Source organism: Clinocottus analis, unplaced genomic scaffold (assembly GCF_023055335.1).
Source record: "Clinocottus analis isolate CAN_PGR_092001 unplaced genomic scaffold, fCliAna1.0.p SCAF_6, whole genome shotgun sequence".
NCBI classification, from domain to species: Eukaryota; Metazoa; Chordata; class Actinopteri; order Perciformes; family Cottidae; genus Clinocottus; species Clinocottus analis.
In genome coordinates, this window is record NW_027176218.1 from 15,443,850 (window position 1) to 15,467,161 (window position 23,312).

Consider the following 23,312-nt stretch of genomic DNA (forward strand, 5'->3'; position numbering starts at 1 on the left):
CAAACAGAATGTGTGTAACATTAAAACAAAATGCATATGTTTGTATTTAGCTTTATAGATATGATTATTTTCATGTATTTATTGTTTTTTCTATATGTAATTGTTTTGTTATTTGTTTCGAATAACTGAGTTGTTGATTTCCAGTTGAATTAGTTTCAGGCAATTCAGTACTTTGACGCTTAATTAAAAAACATATTGTATAATTGTGGTTCCCGAGAGATGAAATCCAGAAACAGATTTTGCTGCGAACACGCAGACTCACAAGCCTGCGTGTTGTCGTGGATAGAAAACGTCCGTTGAATTCAAAAGGAAAACAAGAGATTCACAAAATACAAACAACAACACAAGTACCGCTTGAGAACGACCTCATCACCTTGAAGGACACTGAAGCCTGATTGTAATGCTGATTGCCTCTCTATCCTGCAATCATGGTAAAAAAAACTGGTAATCATGCTAACAACTTTCAGCTGGACTGAAGTGGAAGACAATGACGTGGAGCGCTAATTCCCCAAATCAGCACCTCAAAGTTACGCTATGAAGGAGCAAAAAAACCTCCAGTCTCATCATCGGAGTCAAGCTGAGGAACGTCCCACAGTTTCTAACCGTCTTTAATTAACTCAAACGTCCATGTAGATGGAGTAATGGTGCATGTTCATTGTGATAATCACTGCCCTATCTGTCAACAACCATTCATTTTACTCTCTTAACAAAGGCCTTTTCGTGTCCTTTTAGCTCAACAACTGAAACACAACGCTTGTTTCACCCTCTACTTTGGGACAAGAGCCCAGTCAGTTGATGTGATGCAGTATAAAACTTCAGCAGGTACAGTTTGGGGTCACAAACTCGCCATACAACTGGCTCTGCTGCCCCGTTTGGAGACTGTGGACCGAACTGTAAACAAGGTATCCAACCTGCGCTGCCTTAACTGGATACTGAGGCTCAAGCTACAAATAGTCATCAGGAGAAGTCCCAGAGGATCCCTGCTCTGTGCCATATTTGGAGCGGGAGAGCAGAGTGGTGACGGGAGCAGGTGGGAGCAGGTGGGTGAGAAAGGGTGGTGGGCGGCTCATACCGATGGAGATACCGCGCAGAATGATCTGACATTTGATTGCCTAACAGGTTTTATTCAATCAAAAATGAATCAGACTTTATCAAAAGCAAGCGATTAATACAGCAAATAGAGACACTAAAAGCAGCAATGTTACATACTGCCCTGAAGCTCAGTACAAAGCAACGAAAAAAGGTGATATTATAATGAACGGTGAGAGAAAATAAGATAAGAAGTCTTTGGAAGTAGTGAAAAAATTGGAGTGCATGAAATCTGGGCACAATTCCTGAGGAAGAGCATGTGATGCGTGTCATGTAACTGAAACAGTTCATGTTACTTGATTATATAAACACATGGAGCATGATGAGCTCAGGCAAAGCACTGAAGATGTGAACGATCTCCGCTGATCCGTCACAGTTGATCCTCAGAGCCATCAGTCTGTGTCAAACGAGTCAATGAGCCGATCTTTACGAATCTGAAAAGTTTGCACACACATCCTTCAACTTAGAGATGCAGTTTAATCCTGTCAGGCACGCGCTGCACTTATTCATCTTCTTATCGCCTTATGAGCATTTCTTATCTCAGCGGTTTGAATCTGCTGGCTTTCACAGACCCTTACCGTCCCAGATGAGACGTTGCCTCCACAAATGTTCACGATTGAAACAAAATGCAACAATAACAACAACAAACATGGTGGAAACATGAGGACACACTGCTCTTAATCTGTCTGCATGCTTCAGGAGGGCAAAGTCTAAATAAAAGCTCCTGAGTTTATCCCTGGCTACATGATAATGACGAGGGTATAACGATCCAATGTGATGTCAGAGAGAGTGCCAACCCGGCCCTGGCATCTGGCAGAAGGAGGATCTGTGTGAGTGTTAATGTGACTGCCAGGGACACCGTGACAATCAAGTAGGGGAAACTGAACTTTGGCGACAAATGGAGACTTATGGCGGCGCTATCCTGGGAAGGTGACGAGAAACTCAGAGGCAGGAGATAGAGTCTAATGACATTAGGTGGGATATGAGTATTCTGTTTCAGATGAGCTATTTCAAACATGCTCTGCTTTTAATATATATATATTGAAACTAATTCATTCCAAGTCAATGCTATTAATAAAAATACAATATAATATAATGATTAATACAATTATTAAATGTAGTAAACTAGTGTCCACACATATGACTGTTTTACCCACTGAGCTAAAGAAACATGCTGGTTATGGGCAAAAGCTCTGAAAAAACTGACCTTTAAGATGCAAAGACACTTTGGTCCAAAGTGACTTCCAATGGAGATTTTTTATTTAAAGGAGATGAGCGGTTTATAGTTACCGTGGTGTTTGTTGTTGTCGTCTGTTTAAAGGCGTTTCTCGCCTGCAGACACACAAGTCTGTTGGGATGTTTCCTTATCTGCATTATTGACTAATTTTGGGTCAGTGGTGCATGAAAGGATCCTCACAGTCCTCTACACTTAATCAGCCATAAAAGCTGCAATATCAACTCTATTTCACTGACCTACAACTCCATTTATGTGATATTGCCATATCATTGAGTAAGAGAGACCAATTACCAGAGAGGTTTAAGAAGTATGAGCTTGAGTTCAACACAGGATGAGAATGGGGAAGAAAACATGGAGATGATATCGACTGAAGTGGTCCGGGTCTCGATGAGAAGCAATTCTCTTCAAATTAACCTTTCACCTGGATTAGATTTCATTACCATAGATCACTGCGTACCAAACAGTTCATGAGTTTCCCTGAGGACACATTATTGCTTTTACATTTATTGCTTTTACATTTATGGGGCTATGGTTGATGTACTGGGATGACTGTTACTGTTTTCAGACCAGTCTTTACTTATGAAAGGAGAACCTTCATACCGCATCATTTAATTTAGACTTAGGAGACACTTAATCACAATAAATATCAGATAATCAGGACAAAAATGATCAGCATCAAGGTCTTGCACCCATCCAGAAATGTTAAGTTTAAGGGATTGTCGCGGTTGTTATTTTCACAGAGGACGTTGTTTTTTTTCCCAATGAACTCAACTCTTTCATCCAAACTCATTCATTCAAATCTGAAATTGAAACGTTTTAACTGAAGTATCCGAGTTGATTGACAGACAGAAAACAGTGAACTTGTAACCGACCTGTTCCAGGACACTGCTCCTGATATTCGCTGCATTTCTCCCAGCGCTGCCAGCAACAGGGATGATTTCCCACAACCCACCTGGCCCACAATCATCGTCAGCTTACCTGAGAGGTTTGAGAGGCAATGAAGCAAACGGCTAAGAGACAGAAGGAAACTGGGTACAGGAACAAGTGAGGAGAGGAATCAAGGAGGCAGATTGTACATCACACTGCCCGACACTCACCGAAAGGGATCTTGATGTCCACATTAGAAAGTGTTGGTGGTCCATCAGTCCAGGTGAAATAGCCGCTAGTTATCTGAGGAGAGCATAGCACACACTCATCCAGATGTCAAGCTAACTCGGTCTTTAGTAAATAAACAGTAAACATGCCAACCATCCAAATTTATGCTGAGTAATGCAATAAGAGGGAAATGTGATTTCATTTAATTCACTTAATGCAGGATACTGGAGCTGTTCACTTGCACATACAGAAAGTGAATTATTCGGTTCAAAACTTTCCACAGCTGGAGCTAGATTTGTATCAAACTCCAATCAACAGCATCCTAGATATGATAACAAATGACAATAGTGCACATGAGCGCATTTTTTAAACCGATATTACGTTGATATTGATAGTGTGCATAGTTTAATTGTAATTTGCTGTCTTTAAGTGCCAGAAAAAGATTAATTGGTTAATGGTTTTGCTTTTTATTTGATTGTGTCTTGTGTGCACTTTAAATGAATATCTTATCTTATATTCAATCTTATATTCAATATTCTTAATTATCCAATTTACCTGAAGCTCTTTTTTATTTTTCACAGCATCACCACTTATCAACACACAGCTTTGACTCTCTGTTCCTCCGTCTCTGTCTCGGTTTCCAGGCCAGCTTTTGATTTAAATCATTCACAATGACGGTTTCAATCCTTAACTCCTTTTGTATTTTGTCCCTAATGCAAAGAAATCTCTAAAGGTCATAACAAAACCTGGATAGAAAGGCTATTTGCCCCATTACAGCGAGGCAGTATAATCTAAAAAAGACTGACCTTTAACTAAAGTTTAAATGGTCTGAATTGTGAAGGCCACTCTAACTGCTACATCGACCTGGAGGAATAGTGTACCTTGTTTCTGACCAGAGGACATGTAGTGGAGGATGACACACTGTCCTATGTTTCTAACCTTGATACAGATGTCTTGGTCCATGTCCTGGTAGGTCCCGTCCCCTTCATGGTCACCTGGAGAGCTGTAGTTTTTCCAGTCGTCCCTCGGGGGGCGCTTCCGGTTCACCACCTTCAAGGGCTGGTGGTGACGGGACAAAGAGGAGGAGGAGGATGAAGGGAGAGGTTTAGAGGATGACTGGAGGAGGGTAGAGTAACATCAGACACAAAGGAGAACAAGTTAAATGGTGATATCAATAGGAAGACAATAAGGTGGAGGAAGAAAACAACATTCACAGCAAAGTGAGACAGCCTGGACGCAGCAGCTGGGGAGATAGTCAGAAACAAATCTTGTTTCACAAAATCAATGCGTGTACATGTACTTACCACGGCCTGGTATCTGTTTTGGTTGTGATTGCTAGAGCCAGAGGTTATCACTCTGGGCTCTTGCTCATCTCCAATCTCTTCACTTGAGAAAAATTCGCTGAGCTTCTGAACACTGCAGATTAAACAGAGAGAAATAAAGTCACCACGCATACAATTTGTTATGAATCTATGGAATAAATCTGTAAAACATGTTCAAAACATACTCATAGATGAGTCGTACTGTATTGAACTCGTAAAGCAGACAGGAACAAGCAACATAGACTTTGAATGAACTCACTTATTCATGCAAATAAAACAGCATCCACATTGTTCACTGTCATCTTTCATTCAGTGAAACAGAAACAGGAAAATTAATGGAACAAGCATTCACTCTCTTCCTCTGACATACACACTCACATATCTCCATCTCTGGGCTAATCACATATCTTCTACTTCATTAGATTTCATCTCAATCTGTGCTGAATGTCAGATGTGAAAATGGGACTCATTTCCTTCAGTTAACTCGTCGTTGTATCCATATGTCTTATAGATAAATAATTCAGTATAGAGAGAAGTACAGATAACATGCCACAGTGTGCTAGTATATACACTGCAGCAGCGACACCAGTGTGAGAAGTGTCATCCACAGCAAGATGAAATGAGAATGACACTTGAACAATTAAGTTTCAGTCCACAGGAAGATTAAATGATGTATTATTCAGCACCAAATGTCAACCTAAAAAAGGAATCTAATGAAATATATTTAAAATTGCACAATGACTTTGCATTGACCATATTAGCTTTTTTTTCCCTACAAAGAGACATTTTCTTATGTTGAGGTGTGGAGATAAACAGAATCTAAACTGTAAGTTTAGATTTTTTTTGTATTCCTGGTGTCTGACAAAATGTGTCAGATCACACAGCCCCAAAATAGACATCTCAAAGGATCGCAAGCAGCTCCCACTTTCAAAAAAGAAAAGCCACTCCATTTAAAATAAGGTGCTTACACCAGCACAGTTGTGTCAGCTGGCCTCTTTATGGCCCGTATAGGAAATGTTTCACCATCCCCTGTAATCCCTTTCATTACAAGAAGCTGAGATGATAACTGACACGCGCTCATTGCCTGAACAGTCTCAAGGAAAAGAGTTCATCTCATTGACTTTACACCCATAGGGGACAGTAAATTCATCATTATCTCCGCCAGGAGAGTCATGTGATTCCTCGAGTGTGTGTGTGTATGCGTGTGCGTGTCCGTGCGTGCGTGTGTGTGCGTGCATTAGGGAGTAGCTCTGTCTAATCTCACATTCTGCTGCAGCAAACTGCAAACCGCTTTGGTTGGCCAGCTATGGCCCGATTCTCAAGGAACTCTTGTGGTTTCGGTGATTCACACTTTCTCAAAACACTTTTTATTGCTCGTTTTATACTGTGCTTGACCGCCTGTTGAAAATTATATTTGATTGGCTCATTTCACCATCCACGTACTGTGTGGAAAGTAAATACCTACATTTATTTGCACATGTATACTCTCATAGCTCAAGAGAAATGTGTTCCCCTTCATTATTGATCTTATAATCATCTCATAGTACATAGATTAATTATTTATTTTTCAGAACACCCAACCTTTGTAAGTACCAAAAGTTTATCTTAGAAAATGAATTCTGCGGTTTCCTGTAGCCGTCATTCTCAAGTGCTCTTACTTCATGACAAGTTATTGTTGTTTTCTACCTAAAGTGTATCAAGACATATTATGCAGTTTGGCACTCATCTCTGCAGATATAAGCTTGTTGGGTTAATATCCATTGCATCCTAATTGTATTACATGCTGTAAGTCTGTAATACAAGACGTGCACCTACATCATCTTCATCCCATGGTGGGTCATTGACCATTAATACATGGGGGAGAGATCTATAACTCACTACATGTGCAGCTAAATGCTGAAAATAAATAAGCACAACATTCGTCTGCCAGAGACAAATGTGCTAAAACAACAAAGAAATGACACGAACAAAAGCTGATCCAATATTGACTGCAGGTCAAACATTTCATCTCATGATTTTGCTTTTGAATGCTCGGTTTATTGTCAGCGCTTCTTCTCTTTGCAGTTAACAACTCCGCAGGACTATTTTCAGACATTTCTAAACAAAAATGTACTCAAAGTCAAACGAGTATTTCCTCGTTTATCTTGCGATTAGGAAGACGACAAATCTGACATTGTGCTTCATTGTGAAACTTATATTTTAGTATCTCACCTAACAAGAGCCTTTACGGTGGAGCGCACCACGCTGGAGAGCAGGAAGAGGGGGGTGACCAGGATGTGAAAGAGGGACAGAGAGGCAAAGGCCACAGCTGGGGAAAGATCAGCGTCCTCGGAGATGTGAACATGAACCACAAACGTCTGCAGGATGAGAGGAAGGACAAAATGGTTGAGGTTAGTCTCAGCAGCATGGATTTAGACATTTAAACCCTTGAACTGCTTGACTGGCTGATGTGACACCAAAGGTCTGTTCAAGGTGAAAACCCAGCAAAGAAAAACAGAAGTTATTCTCCGGTTGTCGACATGAAGTTGCTGTTGAACTTGAGTTGTCCTGTTAAAGTTCGAGGAGCCTGATAAAATGAAAGAAGAATCACTTGTCTACGTCTGTTGTATGTAATCATCCCTCTCCTTGGTATCGGTCGGCCTTTTCTAATATGTCACCACTCAAGTCTACAAGCATGAAAGACTTCTATAAATACAGGCAGGATTTAGTGTCGGAGAGCCCCCCGCTATGTCACTGTGAAATGTCACTAGACACTGTTTCTACTCTGTCATTCACACGGGGGGAAGTTAACAGGAATTAATGATAGAGCTGGAATTCAAACTCACCGTCAATACAGCTGCGATGGGAATAGCTGCATTCATGAAGACTGGAGAAAAGAAACAAACAGGATGTAAAGGCGTTTTCCGAGACTTAGCCCCAGTGAAAACAAACAAGATTTATCAAAACAGAGAAGAGAATTTAAAAAAAGCCGATTGCATCCTGACACTCTCACAAAAAGGCAATCATTTGTAATTCGTCAATCAACTCACAGTTATTCCGTTAAAATGTTGTCAATTTCATAGAAACTTTTTTGAAACCAATTAGACAGACTCACAAATACACAACTTATCTCATTAGATCATCTGCTCGAGCGTACCAGGTAATAACATCCTGTGTAAAGACATCTGTTGCACGTCATCCCCTTTTTTATAATGCCCATTATTTTCTACTAGGCAGTAAATTCAAACGTATTATCTAAAACATGAATGGATGTTAAGATAAAAACAAGGTTGTTACTGCAGTGACAGAGTGGTCTCAGCTCTGCACTAATGGTGATTTAATCTTGGTTTCTATTGCTGTCATAAAATGGTTCCTCTCTCTCTCGTCAGGGACAAAATTATGATCGCTCACTCCTCTTCAATACGTAATCATTGATTTTAGGTTTCAACCGCCTAATGCAGCCACTATTCACCTGGAAGAAGATCAACAAAACAAATATGTTTTGTGTGACCAAATTGTGCAGCGATTTCTTAGGTACTGTCTATAGGGACTGAGGGGAAGTACAGTAATCCATGGTCGCCATGCTTCAAATATGAATTACCTTTACATCCACTTATTTTTACACTTACGTGTTGAAATATAGATATTGACTGGAAATTGCGGGGTTCAATAAAGTTGCAACTACAATAGCCGTGCAAAGCTTTGTGCATCTCTGTGAATGTTGTTTTGTTCTGAGGAAGAAATCCTTAATTCTTTAAACCCAATTCCAAAAGATCAAATGAAAGAGAGCAAAGTTCAGTGTGTGGCGATGGCACAAAGTGCTTTACTGGATATGGATGTGTAAAGAGCGAAGGCCTGCAGGCTGGTGAGCTCTTTGCTCCTCGTCCCCTCCACACTGTTACAGAAGATGTGTTCCCAGGCGTAAAGCTTCAGCAGTTTGATGCCACGCAGCAGCTCGTTGGTCTTCTTTAGACGTTCATTGGAATATTCCTGCAAGGGGGAAAGGGAGATTTTTTTAATAAACAACCCCAGAAAGGCTTTGGGGGAATAAATCTGGTGTGAAATTGTTGTTATTGTTTCTTTTCTTCAAATAAAACAATAGTTTTTTCTCCAAGGAAATTAATGTTTTGAGGTGTCCAGAAATATGTGTGTGTGTTTGTGTGTGTGTGTATCTGTGCGAGAGAAGCATGTAATGTCATGATTCAACACTTCATCACCCGTTATAATGTGGATGAGCCAATATTGACCAACTATGTTTGCAAAGTTCTGTATGAGCTGCAGCTCAGAGCATCGAAGACATTGTTGCCATTACGATTCAACATATGAATATATTGCTAGTTATCAGACACTGGAAAAAACTTGCCACAACTTTTAGTTTCTCCATGACGCACTGGAATGATTTTAACATATTATAACAAAACGAAGCCAGCAGAGGCCTTAATGCTCATTGCGAAGTAAACCAGATTTGACCTGATGATGATGCGAGATGACAAGTCAGGGGAAAGTCGATAAAGACCATGTATGTCTGCAGCAAATGGCATGGTTTTCTATCTAATATAGATTTAACTTTGAAAAATAAATGTCATCCTCATGTTGGTATTAAATGAAACGTCGGAAGATCACCAAAATGTGTCAAAACAAATACATTCAGTTCACTTTTATTTGTATAGTCCAATATCACAAGCTTGCCTTCTCGGGCTTTATCATCTGAACAGAATATGACATCCTCCTTCTACGTTGAAAAAGCAAGAAGGAAGCTATGGAAGAGAAAGGATCTCTCTCCCAGAATGAGTTCAATAGATATAGTGAAATTACATTGTATGACAGAAATCATACATGTCATGAGAGTATTAACAGCATTAGTAGCAACAATAATCTGATCAGTTGTAATAATATAACTAATAGTACTACTACTAATAACAGCAGCAGTGGATGCCATTGAATGATTATGTCAATAAAAGCATGAATAGCAGGATCCTAGAGTTATTGAGATATTTCAGTCTAGACCAAAGTGGTGGAATGACCACTTAACCGCGCGCCCCCACCAAAAGACATCTAGCTATCATGGCTAAACATAGATCATAATAGCCCCATACAGGGCTGCATCGCTGAACAGCCTATAAAAATCCTCACCAGGGTGCTCTTTTGGGTCTGGGACAGCTTGGTGGCCACAAAGTATTGTACAGGAGCTAACACAGCGATGACGGTCGCTCCAATCAAGGCACTGATTCCCAAGAGGTAGTAGAGCAGGATCACTCCCACAATAATCTGACGGTAAAAGATACAGAGAAGGAAAGAAAGCACATATATGTTAACCTTGTGGGGACAAAAATGAGGACGAAACACTTCCAAATAGGCAATCTTCCATCACACAAGGCTCCCCATTGACTGCTTAAAGAAAAGGTAACACCACAGTGCACTGCTTTGTGAGCAGCAGCGATAAATGTCAAGCAAGTGACATACATGTTTGGTAGCAGCCATCATTATTGAACTGGATGTATACCATGACATTCATAAATGCATGTTCACAAGTGAAGGAACACGCAACGCTGCACATCTCAGCTCTGGGTTTCATATACGACTCGTTACGCCAGCATCAAGTCAGTAAATTGAACAATTAATTCAAACTTATCCAAATTAAACATTGATAGAAGGATTTTTTTTCATATTTAGCATATAGCATCTCTCTCTCCCCTTCCCCCTCCGTGTCTCTCTCTCTCTTCCCCTCCTCCTCTCTCTTCCTTCCCCTCCCCCTCTCTCTTTCTCTCTCCACAACAGAGATGACAGTGGATCATGTTTCCACCTGTCCTTGGTTGCTTTCTGGCATCACAATACACACATGGCTGATTCAGGGATCCCAGGACACTCAGAATCAGAGGGGGATGGATGTGACATTTCACCTCCCCCATCTGTCACGTAATGTGTGCCACTGGGTTCAGGTGTGTGAATGGAAAAACACAGCGAGTCACAATTTTAGTTGCCTTAAAAAACATCTTTTCACAGCGGTTGCCTTCTCGGTCGTCTGTAACCATGGCATTAAGCATGTAATGCTGAAGCCACCAACCCCCACACAGTTTCTGTCAGCTTCTCACATGAATCCCACTTGCGATGTGAACTGCTTCACACTGCTTGGTATTATCATTCCCTCTCATTTGACAGACCACTTTCTCTCAGCACCTCAAGACACTGACCTTTTGGGAGGTTGTCCCAATGACTTTACCAACCATCAAACGAGACGTTGAGTCTACAGCCATGCTAGCAGCTACATTCAGTACCTTCTAAAATTGTCTTGATGATGGTGCTGTTATAATCTTTGCTATAATATAACTTCACCAAATTGATTACAGTTTATCCTGATGGGAAAAGGAACGTCAGCACCAAATATTATGGTGTATGAATATAATTGGTATTCAAAAGACGTCATAATCCTCCACGCCATCTTTGCCACAGCCATGATTATGGTCCTTCTGAGTTATGAGAGCAATATTTTGTTTCCCAGAGCTTTAATTTCCCTGCACCTTCCCTGGGCATGGTGTTAATAAATGAACAGCAGCAGCAGGTAAATGAAAATGTGGCAATGAGTCTGTTATTTTTTACATTTGTCTCAAATGGAAGAGGCCAAAGCGAAGAAAGAAACAGCAGATAAATATGACAAGAACATATCTTGATCTAAATGGTAACCAATTATTTGTATGATTTACCATGATGTTTGGATTCTACTTTCTCCTGAGGTCTTAATAACAACATTAACTATAGAATACTGAGTTATGACTTATGCATCCATCTATTCTATAGGACATCATTACAAAACATGAAGGTCACAGGCTTGAAATTGACTGCACAGATTTACAGTGAATTTTTTTCTGATTCTCACAGGAGCTCTAACACCTGATGCTCCTCTCAGCCGTCACATCTTTGTATACAACCACGTATTCCCCACATGATCGTAACGCACGGTTTGCCCTACATGCCATGAGCCTGATGAGAAAAGACAACGCACGGCACAATAAAAAAAAACCTGAAGAGTAGTGTAACAAGCGAAGTTAACACAAATGCAATTGTGCAATAATGCACGACATGAAACAAAAGACAAATGCAAAAACGGACAGGCACCTTAATGGCAAAAATTAAACGAAATTGCACATTTCATTGAGACACAACGTATAACCTGAGTTAAGGGGTTGTGGCGCAGCGATGGCTCTTACAAATGTAGCTGACAGAGACTAGACAAGTGGAGGCCACGGCACTTACAGAGATAACACATGAAAACTAAACAAGTCATTAATTAATAGAGTAGAAAATACATTTCCTACCTGTATTGGCATGGCCCACAGATTAGGACAGAGGAAGAAGAACCACATGAGCTGGTTGGTATCTATAGCCACCAGGTTACAGATCTGAGCAACAGTTAACTCGCCCATGGACATGTTGGAGGTGCACAGACGCATGATCTTGTTGTAGATTTTTGTCTAGGGGAAAGAAAACCACATTCACATCCATGTGGACAAAACGTGGAACCTTGAATAATCTGTTTTGGCAGTCAATGCCTTAAATGTAATATTTCCTGTACCTGTATGGCCCCGCGCAGGTTGATGCCTGTTTCAATGGCCACATAGTAGGAGGCCTGGAGAAAGGTCCTCTGCAGGAGCAAGGCGAAGAAGAGCAGCACAGCCAGAACATATGCATTCTCTAAAAACTCCTTGGAGGAAATGAAATAGATTCCCAGCAACCTCATCTGGAAACACGGACAGGTAGAGAGAGGGGGAGATAGAGATATCGACCCATTTATCATTGGTAGACAGGCAGGCCCCTCGGCAAGGTCAATCGCACACGCTGAACTCTACAGGATTGGATTCAACTCTGTCATTGAGGACTTTCAACGAGTATTGTTCCTGCTCGTCCCTTCAGAAGACAAAGGTTACCATACCTATTTCAAATGTATCATTTTGAGTTCACAGCGGGCTACAACGCTGCATGTGAAACTCCACCAAACTGAAATGAAGAGGAGCCGTCAGAGTCCGCACAGCAGGTACAATATGTGCAGTTTGAGCTGGAAACTGAGTAAGAGTACGGCTCAGCTGCAAGAGACGGATATGACCTCTTCCTTTAAAAATAAATTAATTCTGTATCAGGTATACAGGTCAATCGCTGAGGTGGAACTACAAATTATTGATTAGAAATGTGGCTCCACTCCATATCCAATCATCCTTGAAATGTATCCCCCTTCATTCTCTTCCCACTGCCAATAACATTTCTGACCTAGTCCCAGAAACGCTATCCTGCTACAGTCATTGGCTCTTTGCCACTATTTCACAAACAAGCCTATTTTCAGTCTTCTCTTCAAAATGACACACCACCAAGAGGTTTTACTCTGAGTGCTTGGCAAGTCTTTTAACCATGTCCAACCAACTTTTGGATGTGACAACGCACGGGACAAATAGTTTTGAACAAATAGTTGAAGAGTTATTCTTACAGAAAGATGCCTGATAGGTTTCTAAGAAACCAAGACAGCTCCGCCAGCAATAGGTCTCATTAATATTTGATGAGAATGAAATTAGTACGCCACCAGGACAGGAGAGAGGGCATCATCAAAATGTAACAGTGACCTTGGAGAGGTAGGAAGAAGGCTTGTGACGTGTGTCGCCTGAAGCTGTGTTTGTCTGTTATGAGTTCTTGAGCTCTCAATATGATAGAACTAAGGATTACTTTTTCCCAAACCTCTGCTAGTTTAAAAAGGACGAGGTAGTGTAATACAAAAAATACATTAGTTGGCAATAAGTGGTCAATGGAAGAGATGTCAAAAAAGGAAAACACAAGAGCTGAGAAAATACCTTTGACAAGCATGTGAAACTGGTTTGTTTGTGCAACAAAAAGCATTATAGAGTCTAACATTTCAGTTTCCATTTTCCTTTTCCAACAAAGAAAAACTGATGCCATCAAAACATTTATGCAATCCTATAATCATGTAAAAAGTTATGTTTGGAAAGTAAAGTAAGTAAGGGTTATATTAGGTAAGGTAAATGAAGTAAATTCAGGTACAGTTAGGTTAATTTAGGCTAGGTTAGGCTACATTACGCTACTATTGCGGGCATGGCATTATGGTTGACTCCTCACCGGCCGCTGAATGGTGTGGTTGTCCTTGCTGATGTGATGGACGATGCCAGAGATACAGAGAGGTCCGGCGAAGCCCAACAAGTCGGCCATGAAGCGAAATGTGATGCTGAGGATGAGAGGTCTGCCGAATGCTTTCCTGAAGGCCTGCCAGATCAACGCTGGGCCCTGTGGAGTTGTGTTCTGAGGCCGCTAAGGGAAGATAAAAAAAAAGGGGATCAGAGTAGGTAATATATTAGCATGATGATTGAATATGAGGTGAAATAAATGACGATGAACAACAATTTTGACAACATTATTTTAAAGGATTTGGATTATTAAAATATCAATCATCATTTATTAAAAGCTTCATGTTGTTTCATTAGTGAAATGACGAATGCTGCTGTTGAAGCCGGGCGCAAATTGTTTTGTTATTGCTTTGCACCAAACATCCTACACAGCCATTTGTCTGTAGGGCCGTACACCATCAACTCAAAAGATGCTCCACCACTGCAACACAAACCAGTAAAATCAGGTCAAGTTCGGAGCTCACATCCTGCACGGTGCAGCTGCTGCTGCATCATGGGATGTGATGATTAATGATGATTTTCAAAGTGGAGATCAGCCAGTTATGTTTGACTGCCCTTAAACTAATGATGCTATGAAACAGTGACGCAGAGGATGAAAATTAAACAGCATGCAAAAACAGGCAGATGGTTTTCAAAAGATAAACTAAAATCTTAAGTCATTAAAAATCCCTTTGAGAACTGAATCGATTTGTTTCGAAAGGCAGACAGAAGGAGCTACTGATCTTTATTTAAATCAATTTACTTAAAGTTCAGTTTGTAAGCAATGATCAGAGGAAAACATCTGGACTGTCACGGTGCTGTAAACACTCCCAGAGCATTGTGTGTGTGGTTGTGCATCTCTATGAGCTTGACTTTATCATTCACAGAACTGTGAGAACAGACGTGCCTAATAACATGTGTCTCTATCTTTCCATATGAGTTCATAGTGGACCTCAGCCTTCACCCGGAACCTGTGTCACAGTGCACGTCACACACAAATAAACACGCACACACATCCTTTCTTTCTACCTTGGGTTCAAACGACAAGGAAGAAGGACGTTTCTTCTCACACATGCAGAGTGGTTCTCGCTTCCCATGAAGTACAGTGCTTTCACCCCCACAGGGGTCGAGATGTCGCCTCGTTCACAGTAGAATAGCAATGATACGCCGCCTCTGGGTTCTCCTCTAGATGCCCCACCCCCCACCTCTCCACTGGGATCTCTCAGTCCTCTCATCCCTTGCTTCTACCGGAAGGAAAGGGGGTTGTGTTCACATCGGACACATACATGCAGCAGTGACGAATCTCTGTGACCTTCTAAACACTGGAAAACAATGACCTGTACAGGAGGCCCCTCACCTCTGACCGCTGACACGCAAAAAGTGAGACCGAGAGGAAAGAAGGAGGCATGATATGTAAAAGTCAATATTTCAATTAATAGGAAGAAGTGCCATTTGATTTTCAAAATACCAACTATTACATTTTGAAACAACAGTCTTCTTTTATAAATAGGTGTCAGTAAACAAAACTTTTTAAAAGCCTTTTTCAGTGTGTTGCACAGTCCAAAGTGACAGAGAGTTTGTTTCATTTCAACAAACCAGCAAATCTTTGGTGTTGTTGTATTAAACAGCATTCCTCCATTAGCCCACCCACTTTCTATACCAGCTTAAGGTCATAGGGTGCTCAAGTGTTCCAGGATGCAAGGGCTGAGAGCAAATGGCCCTCTGAAGACAAGAGAGTCAATCACACGTTACAGTTTCCAGTTCACTGAATCTGCATGTCTTATGACTGCAAGAGGAAACCCACAAAGATGAAAGGAGAAGATAAAAAACGTCGCACTGAGCCAGCCGGCAGTTTTAAACCTTATAAATTAGAAATGCTTAACGCTGACTTCCTATGTTACGAGAGAAGTTTAGTTCTCTTTACCTTCATTACATACATGGCGGACAAAAACATTAGAAACACCTCAAAGTACAGTGGAAGACGAAACACCGCTAACAGCAGAGTTAAAAAAAAGGCAACTAAGACACAACACCCACAAAGATGTTTCACTAAAGAAGTTCTGACGGTATAAAGCGGAGGAACCACATTTCATTTTGTAAGGTGGAAATTCATTTTTCCAAATAAAAGACGTCTTAATAGGACCGAGATAGAAAGAATAAGCTTGAGCCTGTGTGCATGTGTGCACATTTCAGTGTTTACACTATTGACTAATCATCTCTGTGACGTCTGACGACAGTTTGATGGTCCCAGTTCAGCCGCGGATGAGTCATCACAGGACAGAGATCGCCGTCTTTAATAGAAACAGCTGCTTACATTCATTTTTTTAATCACAAAAATCTTGTAATATTCCCAGATCTCTTCATGCGCTTGTTAGATTGACCAACCAACAGCATTTCAACATAACAAACATAAGATTAATTAAGACAGTTAAACAACAAATGGGCTCAAAGTGAGGCAAGGTGGGGCCATAAAGAGCAAAACAAGCAGCACTCTAAGCTCGTACATAAATACTTATATTCTCATTTGAGGAAGTTGATTTCTTCAAGAATCTCCACGTTCAGAAAGAGATAGCAGTTTTCTCCTATTCCATGATCTAGTTTGCCAGATTATGTTGGCTTAAAATAAGATAGAAACCCTTCACATGCAGACATTTGCTGTGTTATTTGTGGAAAAATATCTTCAATATTTCTCTTCTGACATGCGTTAGAAGTCATGGGGGACTCAGCCCAACAAAGAGATTTTCTTTCTAACATATCTTCTTCTGTTACTTTCAGATGGCATCTGCAACAGCGCTTGATACATCCGGAATTATTTATTCAGCACCAATGACGCAAGATGCAGTGCTTTTGCTTTGTTTCACCACATCAGTTTCAAGACCTCAGATCTAGAAATCAAACACATCTCCCACAAAGATCTGCTGAAAATGTCCAATATCGGTAACTTTTTTTGAAGCGAAGAGCATCCCTCTAATTTCTTTAGAAATGCACATGGTAGAAAATGACACAGCATTAACTCATGTAACATTTATTTATGCAACGGTCTATGGGCTAACTTGATTCCAGCACCAGGCGGCAATCCCATGTTTTCCAGAAAGAAGTAAAGATCAACACGAAACCATTCAGTCGGTGCACTAACCTTCTGGTCTTCGAAGGCCTTCCGTAGCTTTATGTAGTTGGTGAGGGCTCTCATGGCAATGGGCAGTTTGCCGATGACCTTAAGGTCGATGGGCCGTTTGTGAGCGGCGGTAATGAAGGTGTTCATCCACCAGTAGGTGGCTTTGGACAACAGGTTGACGAAGGGCTGCAGGAAACGAACACCTAGGTCCTGGAGGTCCTCGGGGGGCTTCACCTCTGTGGGGTCAGCGAAACACATGTAGCGCTGTGAGAGAAAAAAAGGACAGAAAGAAAGTCTGTTTTATTCTTGGACTATCAAGAGTGAATGTAAAAACAACTGATGATGAGACATTGATGAACTCATAATTATAAGTTCCTCCATACTGCATATCAGAGCGAGAACGCAATCAACATTACAGTTGAAAACACTTTTATTAGTGGGATTTATGATAGCTGCTGAAGAATAAATTGTCTCTATTGTTTACTAATTATAGGATGTCTGATGTCACCATGGCAATTGCCCAATCTCTTTCACAACCATTCCACTGAATTGCATAAAAGAAATTGAAACTAGTAGAAGTGGTGCAGTGAAATTTAGCCTCACAATATAATATGAAGACAGTTAAAATGAGTCAATGTGTATGTTTAAGCTTTTTGGAAACTCAGTGACTGGCAGATGAAGTAGGACTACATCTAAACACAAACACAAATCACATTATTTCACTAATATGCAAGTTTTCTGTCATTCACCAACTGTGTTTTGCAAATGCATCTTTAATTATATATTAATTTGTTGAATTTTATAGAACAATCACAAGGGTTGCCGTTGTTTGATGATGGAAGCCATTCAGACACAGCCAAGAAAGGATTATTGAAAATGTGATTACTGAAAAATACCTTAATAGTCAGCGACATTTAATCATAAACATGCATTTAGAAATGTTTTTGACTGTTTCAACAATTGAATTCATGTAAAAGAGCATGTTAAAAACCTGATAAATGCTGCTAAAACACAGCTGTGATCCAAAAAATGTGACAACAACTGGTTAATGCTGAGCGTGCGCTTTAACAGACTGAGTGCAGTTGGAAGAGACTCTTATCGTCGATTTAAAAAAGATCTGGTTTAAACTTGTCCTTGCTTTGATGATTCTAGGTGTGTTTCTATTTTTTTCTGCATTTTTCATTACTTTTTCAAAAACAAACATGCAGCATCCAAACTATTTTTATCTAAAAAGGGGACGCTTTAATGATCGCTGATCACTGGAGCCATTTGGATTATCAACTGAAAGGAAAAGTGAATGGAACTAAAAATAGGTCAACACAAGCTGCCGACACACAACTTCACATACAAGACAACACACACAGACTCACCCGTCCCAGGATCACATTGATCTCCACAGCTAGCAGGAGTCCATACAGCAGCACCAGCAGTCCGGTGATGCAGTAGCGTAGCTGACTGGGGCAGATGCCATGCTCAGTGTACTTGGCAAACTTGATAGTCTTTGTGATAAAGGCGAGCACCCAGTAGATCAGCAGGGCTGAGGAGATTTACAACGGATCAGGAAAAAGACAGCAAATCATTGGGCGAGCCAAAAGGATAAATAACTCCAATGCAGACATGCAGACATGCAGACAGGCTATATCACAGCTGGAGTTTATCCGTCAATGCTTTGTCGGTTTGTATGGAACTAGATTGGTTGGATTTGTAGAAAAAAGCCACAAGTAGTCATCCTCAATAAATACACAATGACCCAAGTAATCCATACATACAAAGAAAACCAAACAAATAAATTCAGAAATTAAGTTACGTGTAAAATGGAATCACACAATGGAAAACGTGTCGTGTCTATTTGATACTTGGTACAAAAGCCTTTGTTGGTTCAAGACGCCGCCTGTGAGAAACTCGTCTCAAGCATTGCTCAAGTGTGACTTTGGCAGTCTTGAAATCTTATAGTTTCCGTGGGAACTCTGATCTTTAGATCTTTCCACAGATGTTGAATTGGATTCAGTTTATTGTTGCAAACATAGTGATGCATTGGTCACAAAAGTGTTTCTAAACCTCCGAATGTTCCAGTGAGCATTGTTGGGGGCCATAATCCGGAAGTGAAAAGAACATAATTTCACCATAAACCGGCTACGACTAGGTGCTTCTCGCAAGATTTCTGACAGAGGAGTAAAAATAATTAGAAGAGTTGTCTAAGAGCCAAGAAATACTTGGGAGAGCTTGAAAAATACCTGGAATTAGCAGGTACAATTGTTTCTGAGAAAACAATAAGTAATGCATCAACCTCATGGCCAGCATGCCCGCTCACCACCAAGACTCTATTGCTTAAGAAAAAGCATGTTGAAGCTTGTTTAAAGTTCGCCGCACAACATTTAGACAAACCTGTGAAATACTGGGAGAATATAGTTTGGTCAGATGAGACCTAAATGGAAGTCGCACATCACCCCCAAAACACCAGACCAACAGTGAAGCTTGGAGCTGGACCGTTATGGTGTGAGGCTGCTGCTCAGCATACGGCTCTGGCAAGCTTTATATCATTGGAGGAAGGATGAATGGAAAAATGTACCGAGACATTCTTGATAAATATCTGCTCGCATCTTCCAGGATGATGAAGATTAAACAAAGTGGACTTATCAGCAACACAATGATCCCATGCACACAGCCAAGGAAACTCTCAACTAGTTTCAAATAAGAAAATAAAGCTTCTTGAATGGCCCATGAAACGCATAATAGTCAAGCTTATGAATGAAGAATTTAACATTTATAACTGTGTTTCTGAATGGCAGCGTGCGGGACAGTGGTAGAGTCTCAATATGAGAGATGCATTTCTGTTCAAGCAATGATGAACTCAGCACCGCGCCATCACTTTCCTTAAGAGACTGACTGTGATATAGAGATTTTAAAGTCGAAGGTGGATGATCGACATGATGAGAGTAGCTAGTAAGGCATTAAGAGATGAACACAGATGAGTTAATGATGCATGAGGAGGAGGAGAAGCACACAGAGTGATCATTACAGGAGCAAACATGAGGCCAAAACTAATGGACTGAAGGGTAATATTGACGCAAAATGAAGTTAATTAATGTATTTCAAATGGGCGACATAATGATCAATGAAGAGATATAGTACTGGTTGACAGCCAACTAAAAAAAACGGTGTACGTCTTATATCTCATTTACCTTGAAGGAATAGTTAATCTAGCAGTACTATTAGACTGCATGAGATTATCCTCAATCCTTTTCTTGTCCTTTTTGAATGTAATGACCAATTATCAGTAAATGGTTGCACTGATTCAGTTCATAATTATATCATCATGAAGAGCTCATACAGTTTGAACCTGCTGTTCTTCTGACATTAAGAGTTAAACCACATAAAAGGGTCAGTTTTTTATACATTATTTGTATTCGTATAGTTCAAAGCGTCAATGCTTAATTCATAAAGTTGACGTTCAAATTCTTAACATTCTCAACATTCAAATGCTGCACAGCTTCTCTTTCACAAGTCTTTTTATTCCGTTTAAACCCGCAGTTGCAGATAAAGATTCTGATGCACTAATATCAGTATTTCATTATTTGTAGAAATACATTCCTGTGGTTGCTGCGTAGGATTGTTTGCCACTTTTGGGCTCCATCCAAACATTTCCAAGAACTCCAGAGCGTTATAAATTCACAACAGATTTATATCAAACAAAATATACTGCCGTAATCCATTTTTGTGGCATTAACCCTTTCATAAACCACATTTTCCCTGTTCGCTCCCCTGCTTGCTGCACACAAAGGGAGGCAAGCACCTGTACTAAAGAGCTCGTCTACAATCCAACAGCACCATAAATCACATGTAACCACAATCACAACAAATATTTACTTAAATTAAGGTAATGACATCATAAAATATGATGGACATTTCAAGCTTCTTTCAAAATTCTCAGTATAAGTTTTGAATGTAAAGACAACATTTGGTATGGAACTTTTGTTTCATTCATCCAGGTTTTACAAGACCTAATCAATTTTCAGCAATGTTTTAAAATATGTAATCAAATTTTGACACAAGAAAAGAACAAAAGCTCTGGGCTCTTGTTTGAAACCGTGACTGGGTGTTCAGTGGAGCTCCTCAGACACCACCAGCAAAAGACTGGTAAAAGTAATGCAAAAAAAAGAGACTCAATTGTGTTCAGTAAACCTTTCCCCTGTAATTAAATAATTTAAGAATACTGTACCTATTAGTAGTTTGGGAAAGTTGGAGGTCTCGATGTTATGATAGTAGATAATAGAGGTGATGCCAGCCATGAAGGCCAGAGCTGCAGGCATGTATAAGTGAAGATGGGGGGATTTGCTGAACCTACAAATGAAAGAGGAAAAAGCTTACAGTAAGGACACAATTTTTCTAACAGATGCAGAAAAGAGTTGAGCACAGCTCCTTTATTCACGTCAAGGTCACTACAATCATTGTAGTAACCTGTAGTAATCCTGAGTGTTTACTGGGTCCTGTTATGCGTGGGCAGAGAAAAGGATGCATATGACCCAAGCAGAGAAAAGGAGACGATAACAGATGACAAGAAGATCGGGGGTTTAAAGGGAGAAAGGACAGAGATGGGTTCTCTTCTTAACCGTGTCTCTGCTAGTGTTTCTGACAATTACCTCCTTAGCAAGAGGTTTAAAAACTGTTGCTGCGTTTAAAGGTAGAGAAGGACAAAAGTTATTAGAAATAAAGGCCAACCTATTGATTGCAGCACATTTTTAATGGCTATATGTTGTGTGGTGAAGAAGCTCAGTGGCAGTGCTAACTAGTCTAAATTAACATCTATGCTAGCCACTGATTTTAGCAGCCAACAACACTTACCTATTTAAATCTTCTTTTTAACCTCTAATGCTGGTTATGTAATGTTTTTTTCCGCTTCATGCGAGAACAAATTATTGATTTGTGAGCATGCAATGAATTTAAATAGCAACACCGCTGGACAATAGCTAGCAGGTTGGTGAATGCTAACTAAATTCTCATCCTATAGTTTCAGGAGTAACATTTAAAAAAACAGCTGCTCAAAAATCACAAACCAATACAGCACATTTCCATTTAGTGTATGAATATGGAAGAAAAGACATTGTAATATTATAACCCATGGACTACATCACAAAAACAGCTTCTTTTCAGATGTCTGCCAATTTAGCATGCTAACATCTCAGAAAGCAAGCTTGTGATTTTACGCTAGCTACTTAACGTATAACGTATAACTTAAATACACAACTTTGTGAATGTTTGCTGCAGGATAATGTGTTGGATGAGGGACTCATGAGCTGTTAGTCCTGTTTACATTTAGTTAATCTGAAGAGCTTGGTTAGTGTTGTATAATAGGCAGCATTATTTGTTATATGATGATGAAATTAATAAATAATGAAGTCTTAAATTCAGCTAAGTCCTTCAATGCCTTCTGGCTGAACCACCAATACTCTGTTTACCATAAATACACGACTGTCTCAAAGCTAGTTATTGTAAAAAATGTATTAAGACACAAAACTAAATTAATAATAATAATAATTGAAATAATTATTGCTGAAACCTAATAGTCACATCATGAGTGTCAGGAGTTCATGGCAAAGACATCACTTCCACTAAGTTAGATTCGATATTTAGATGAATTAGTCAAACATACCCATCGGAGACAATGCCCTCTGCAATCTCACAGACGAGTATGAAGAGCAGGACAAAGGTGAGGAGCCAGCGCAGGTTGTGACCAGGGAAGTGAAGCCAGGTGCTGTGGTGGATGTGGACCTTTGAACTCTGGCTGCCCCAGCCTCAACGACAAGACAGGAAATACAGTGTGTTACTTTCAGTTCACAGCTAGACAAAATGCTTTCATAACAGCAAAGCTGGAAGACAGGTAAACTAAAAGGAAAGGTCTGCTGGGGTAATGACTGCCTACAAGTTACATTTTACGAGGTCGAGAAAGTTGTATTATTATCACTTTCAGTCCATCGTTTGATACTTGGCACATGGCCAGATGGCTGCTGGCCTTAAACCCTCAAGTTCATTATTTTAAATTATTGTGTCTAGAGCTTTGTACAGGGTCCTTAGTCCCTTAGCTTAGCCAGGTGTTTGTTTCAACTCAGACTTTAATGTAACAATGATTCAGTCATTAGAGTGTAATTCATGTCAGTAATGTAAGTCACCGCTGTCATAAAACACATCTCTGCAGACCGGATTATGTTAATGTATCCTCTGTTGTTGGCACCTCAGCTGTTGGACAGTTTATCTTGCTGAGAAGTGTTGGCACAAGCTAACGATCACAAATACACACACACAGACACAGACACACACAC

At 40.2% G+C, this 23,312-nt stretch overlaps 1 protein-coding gene across 2 annotated transcripts in view; it reads right to left on the bottom strand.

Annotated features, from left to right (window-relative positions):
- The window catches only part of abcc8 (ATP-binding cassette, sub-family C (CFTR/MRP), member 8), a 44,222-nt gene that overhangs the window by 18,918 nt on the left and 1,992 nt on the right, over nucleotides 1–23,312 (bottom strand). The window contains exons 2-16 of one of the 2 annotated variants that reach the window (XM_068603187.1): nucleotides 22,646–22,787; nucleotides 21,215–21,336; nucleotides 18,366–18,532; nucleotides 17,017–17,259; nucleotides 13,837–14,025; nucleotides 12,293–12,457; nucleotides 12,036–12,191; nucleotides 9,856–9,990; nucleotides 8,550–8,712; nucleotides 7,569–7,609; nucleotides 6,955–7,100; nucleotides 4,726–4,837; nucleotides 4,361–4,480; nucleotides 3,424–3,496; nucleotides 3,199–3,304 (exon numbers count right to left, since the gene is read on the bottom strand). In XM_068603187.1, the coding sequence (XP_068459288.1) occupies nucleotides 3,199–3,304; nucleotides 3,424–3,496; nucleotides 4,361–4,480; nucleotides 4,726–4,837; nucleotides 6,955–7,100; nucleotides 7,569–7,609; nucleotides 8,550–8,712; nucleotides 9,856–9,990; nucleotides 12,036–12,191; nucleotides 12,293–12,457; nucleotides 13,837–14,025; nucleotides 17,017–17,259; nucleotides 18,366–18,532; nucleotides 21,215–21,336; nucleotides 22,646–22,787 (2,080 nt within the window). Of the gene's footprint in view, nucleotides 1–3,198; nucleotides 3,305–3,423; nucleotides 3,497–4,360; nucleotides 4,538–4,725; nucleotides 4,838–6,954; nucleotides 7,101–7,568; nucleotides 7,610–8,549; nucleotides 8,713–9,855; nucleotides 9,991–12,035; nucleotides 12,192–12,292; nucleotides 12,458–13,836; nucleotides 14,026–17,016; nucleotides 17,260–18,365; nucleotides 18,533–21,214; nucleotides 21,337–22,645; nucleotides 22,788–23,312 lie in introns of both variants that reach the window. The other variant, XM_068603186.1, reaches the window with a different exon arrangement.